This window comes from Triticum aestivum, chromosome 3B, assembly GCF_018294505.1.
Source record: "Triticum aestivum cultivar Chinese Spring chromosome 3B, IWGSC CS RefSeq v2.1, whole genome shotgun sequence".
Taxonomy (NCBI): Eukaryota; Viridiplantae; Streptophyta; class Magnoliopsida; order Poales; family Poaceae; genus Triticum; species Triticum aestivum.
Genome location: NC_057801.1, coordinates 834760517 through 834765912, shown reverse-complemented (window position 1 = coordinate 834765912; position 5396 = coordinate 834760517). Strand labels below are relative to the sequence as shown.

At 47.3% G+C, this 5396-nt stretch overlaps 1 protein-coding gene across 1 annotated transcript; it reads left to right on the top strand.

Annotated features, from left to right (window-relative positions):
* The first annotated feature begins 267 nt into the window (after positions 1-267).
* On the top strand, positions 268-3308 carry LOC123072791 (histone-lysine N-methyltransferase, H3 lysine-9 specific SUVH5-like). The gene is made up of 2 exons (XM_044496430.1): positions 268-1105; positions 1190-3308. Exon 2 carries the CDS (start codon positions 1250-1252, stop codon positions 3182-3184), a length of 1935 nt encoding a protein of 644 aa, XP_044352365.1. The 5' UTR covers positions 268-1105; positions 1190-1249; the 3' UTR covers positions 3185-3308.
* Positions 3309-5396: the final 2088 nt, after the last annotated feature.

Below are 5396 nucleotides of genomic sequence, written 5' to 3'. Positions count from 1 at the left end.
TACATTCAGAGGCACCACATCCTCTAGTCGTCCACCCACGGTTCGGACTGCCAATTCTGCATACCGCTATCTTGCATCTTGTGGTTATCGCAGCAAGGATGCAATCACTCGAGGAGGGGTTCCTCCGAGAAGATGATTTTTGGAACGGAGACAAGATGGGGTCTCTGATTAAATGCCAGCAGACGTTTGGTTGGGCATTTACATCCAATGATGCTTTGTTTGGCGGAAAGCTCCACCTGAGCACCGGAGAGGAGATTCACGATGATAACATGAGTGCCAGTTGCGGCGGCGATCCAGCCACCGTCGTGGGATCCGACCAGCCGCTTGCCACACGGCAACCCCCGAAGAGGGGAACGTAGGACGTGGCCGTCCTGGAGGCTGTATGCTCGCGCCTTTCGGTCACGCTCGGCGTCGCCCGTCCAGGGTAGCAGGAGGGGGAGAGATGGCAGCGTGGGGTGCCACGACGCGACGGTGCGCCATGACGCACAGACGGCGGCGAAGCGAGCACGGTCGTACGGAGATGTGACGCAGCCACGGTAGATCTTGTCGAGCATGTCCTCGGGGAGCTCGGACCACTGCCGCCGGCGGCCGCGGCATGCCATTGGTAGCTCCTCGATCGTTTACTAAGAAGATCGGATATGGATTTACCTTTATACAGAATATACATAAATAGAGCAAGGTCGACTTGTACGTGCACCGGACGCTCGGGACACCGGGACGTGCACGTACGTACCTCATAGTTTCGGTCGTTTACATGCCATTGATAGGTCCTCGATCGTTTACGGCGAAGACGGCGGGCTGGATCGGATCGGATCGTAATGGATTGGCACGATCAATCTCCATCAGATTTATATTTATACGGATATATATACATAAATAGGGCAAGGTCGTACGTGCACCAGACGCTCGGGACACCGGGACTCGCACGTACGTACCTCAATAGTTTCGGGGGTTAAACAAACTTATCTCGTACGTGCCTGCTAACAGAATCTCGTAAGTTTAGGAACCACAGCCGGCAATTCCAATTCATGACGAGTCTGACGGCGGACATGCCGGCAACCCGAGACGCGGCGGATCTCGTCTCGTCCTCCTCCGTTTCCTTCAGGCACAGCTCCTCCTCTGCTCCCTAGTCCCGTCCGTTCCTAGTCCTATTTCATTGTCCGATGAATCATCAATCTGTGTAATACAGGTCTCTAGGGATGTTGGTTTGATCTTGACCACACCAAGAGGGCTGCAGCAGCAACTTCAGATGGAGGCGATCATGGCGACCTCAAAGGTCCACAACGTAGATGAGGTACTCAATGGCCATGGAGGCACCGTGGAGCCAAGTGTGGCCGCCAAACCTAGCACCCAGCAGGCCTCTCAGTGCAACGGCGCTACGTGGGAGAACAGTTCGATGATGACGAGATTAGGTACGGGTGGTTGCCGCAAGGGGCGCAAGGCCGTATTGCCATGGAGATTTCAGATTGGGTACAAGCGGCCACGGTCACAGGGTTTAAGCCAGGACGGCGGATCCGATGGACTTCCTGCAACTGGAACTTCCATGTCCACTGATGGTACTGGAGCTTCCAAGTCCATGGATGGTTCCAGGCATATAGGAGTTGCTGCTGCTGCTTCTGTACCCAACAAAACGAAGGTTGACAATGGTGATCGTCATCGTCCAATGCCAAAGAACAGAGTCGCCATCAGCAGAGAAAGCCTCATGGCTTCTTTGCAGGAATTCCGGCTAATTTACAGGCAGCTTGTGGCCCAAGAAAAGGCCGACTGCGGTAAACAAGAACATGATCTTGCAGCCTTTCAAGTCTTCAGGGAGAGGCTATGTGTTGAATTTGATGATAGGAGGTACTTGGGTAGCGTTCCTGGAGTTCATGTTGGTGACGTGTTTGATTCGGACGCCGAGCTTTTCCTTGTTGGTCTCCATCGTTCACAGCAGTCGCGTGTTGATTACATCAATCAGAACGGGGGCAGGACATGTCTAGCCGTTAGCATCGTGTCGTACGCGCAACAGTCTGCCCAAAATAACAATCTGGATTTCTTGCTACATGTTGGGTCTGTGGCTGCCACCACTGGCCAGAACATGGAAGGTACCGACTTGGCGCTAAAGCAGAGTATGGATACCAAAACACATGTGCGTGTCATTTATAGGTTTGTTATGACCGGCCGTGAGGAGCTTACATACTATGTTTATGGTGGTTTATATTTGGTCGAGAAATTTAGCAAAGAGAAACTGAGGGAAGACAAACATATTAGCACTTTTCATCTGAGAAGATTGTCGGGGCAACCGAGCATCAACATTCATGAACTTGTGGAAAAAAGAATGGATGAACCATCCAATGGAACTTTTACTGTAGATATATCGTCAGGTCTTGAGAAGATCCCTATATCTGCAATCAACTCCATATCAAACGAGGCCCCGGCTCCATTTCGCTACATTTCACACATACAATACCTCAGGAAGTATCAGCTAGATCCTCCATCAGGTTGTGATTGTGTTGGTCGATGTTCGGACTCGCAAAAGTGTGCATGTGTAATGAAAAATGGTGGGAAGATCCCTTTCAGAAAGACCGGTGGTCTCCTAGAGGAAAAACCTCTTATTTACGAGTGTGGACCTTCATGCAAGTGCCCTCCAACTTGTCGCAATAGAGTAGGCCAACATGGAATTAGTTTTCGCCTTCAAGTCTTCAAGACAACATCAATGGGTTGGGGAGTACGAAGCCTTGATTTTATACCTACGGGACATTTTGTGTGTGAATATATAGGGGAGTTGTTGGATAATGAAGATGCTCAGGAGAGGGATAATGATGAGTACTTGTTCCTTATTGGAAACAACTATTATGATGTATCCCGCTGGGACAACTTACAAAAGACTATCCCCTCACTTATGAATGGCCCTGGGGAAGAGGAAGAAAATTTCTTTGCAGTGGACGCACTGAAATGTGGCAACCTTGCAAGGTTCATCAACCATAGCTGCACCCCTAACCTTTTCACACAAAATGTTCTCTATGACCATGACAACAAGGGTATGCCTCACATCATGCTCTTTGCTTGTGAGGATATTCAGCCTCTTGAACCACTATCATATGACTATAATTATACCATAGATGGGGTCCATGACTCTGAAGGTAACATCAAGAAGAAACGATGCTTATGTGGCTCTGTTGAGTGCAATGGATGGTTGTACTAGATTTTCTTTCTTGTAGAGGTTTCCCTCATCACCTTGTATCGGTTCGGCCGTGTTGCTTTATATATATATAAAGCGGGGCGAAAGTCTTTTTCAGTACTAGATTTTCTTGTGTACGATTTATTTTGCCAAGATAAAACTTTATTGGTTTGGCGACAATATTCTCTCTTATGGGTTATACCTATCTTGATTTACAATATTAGATCTGGCATATAAATTCTTGCACTCAAAATATAAGGAGCGAGGAGTACCTTTAATTATGATTTACACAATTTTTGTTTCTTAACGTGTGGATCAAAATCGGATTTAAAATTCCGTGACATACATGGTGGCTTTTCATGTTTGATGACATTTCTTGTTTCTTAAACCACACGTTGACTGTCTATCATCTTTCTGTGCATTGTGTACATGAGTGTCTAATCTTAGGTTTTCATTAATTATTCTAGGAAAAAATCTAATTTAAATGCAGAAAAGTGATCCGGCTCCCAGAATACCTAGAAACCAACTGAAAATGTCTAGTGAAGACTAGACCAGGCAAGATTCCTCTAAATTGGTGCATACCGCAAAATTTCAAGCAACGCGTGTACAAATCAGTTGGTCTAGCAACTTTCACAATAGCAAGGATTACATGCAGTATTAGTAAATAATGACCCAGGTGTTACTTTTTGCTCCCAATACAGAACTTTCGTTTGGACAAGAAACTAACTTCCGATCATCAACAAAAGCCTCAACTGAACCGATTACGAATTCTGAACACTGGCAGATTATTGAGAGGTAAACACAGCCACGTATGGGATGCTACTGAAGACTAACCGTGGAAATAATGCCAACTTGTATATTCAGTCAGCCTGATCAAAATAGGAATTAACCAATGATGATTTCTATATGAGTCTTCAGAACTCCTGCACTGAAGTAGGCACTATTAATTCTGAATAATTATCAGATTCCTCAGAACATGGTACGGAACCATGCCAACATAACAGGACCACCTATCGCTGATCCATCCCCGCATACTTCTGGCAGAAATTTATTGTGAAAAAAATAGCATTCGACGGTGGGAGACGGGAACTGAATAAGGGGAGACCACGCAGGTTAGTTCATTTGTCGTTGCCGGAGAGTTCTTGGCGAAGAGACCTTAGGATAAGTTGCTAAAACAAACGGAGGGGAGGATCGACCCATTCAGTAGAATTCCGAAGCAAGAATGTTGGCAGCAGGTGGATACATTTCTTTGGCCCCCTTCCAAATAAATGCAGGCAGGGTAGAGCTCGGCAGAGGGTTCGAGAAAAGGGTAGGGTTTTTACGTTCGGGTACCCTACCACTAGTCCGGCTAGCCTTCTTTCGGGCAGGAAGCAGGCCTAAACCTTCCTTGCGGGTTGCGGCCAAAACGAAATGGGAACGTCCGCTCAACCTCCCAAAACGAGGTTAGTGTTTTAATAAATAATAAAAATTGAGAATCTCTTTCCTCCTCCACAAGAAAACAGCCCAAGCTTTCCTCTTCCTTCCGTTGGCGCCGCCGTCAATCCGCCCCATCTCAGCTGGCCTTTGGGCCATGGAGGAGCGGTGGATCTCCCTCCCCCCCCCCTCCCCGCCAGTAGGAGGGACCCTGTTCTCGTTCTTGTTAGGTTCAGTGTCTTGGTTGAGACTGTGTGGCGGCGGCGATGTCCCTCGTTAGGAATAATGTCTCCCACGTTCTATCCCCGTTCCGATGATGCGTCTAGCATTGGCGAACAGCATGTGGAGGTGTGTCTCCGTTGGAGCTCGCGGGATTCGATCGGCGCTAGCCTTTGGTGTATCTGTTTGGATCTGATTTTGTTCGTCTTGGTTTGTGTGTTTACAGGTTTGATGCTTTCAATTTATGACTTTTTCATTGGTGATGATTGCTGCTCTGGTGCACTGGTCTAGTGGGGGATTCGCACGATGACTTCCCGAATGTCTAATACAACTAGGTTTGCCTGATTACGATGAGGAAGGGACGATGATGGCGGCGCGCCTTCGACTCGCTCCAGTGCTTGTAGTCGTTGCTAGATGGTCCACGGACCTGATTGTAATTATTATTACCTTCGATGTTCTTTGTAGACTTGTAGTACCATGATTTGAGATGAATAGATTGTAAGTTTCTCGGATTTTTTTTAGGAAATACCATTTAAACCCACATCTAATAGTGTTGGATGGCCTTCTGTAGCAACGAGTAGCTCTATGTTTTAATCTCCACCCT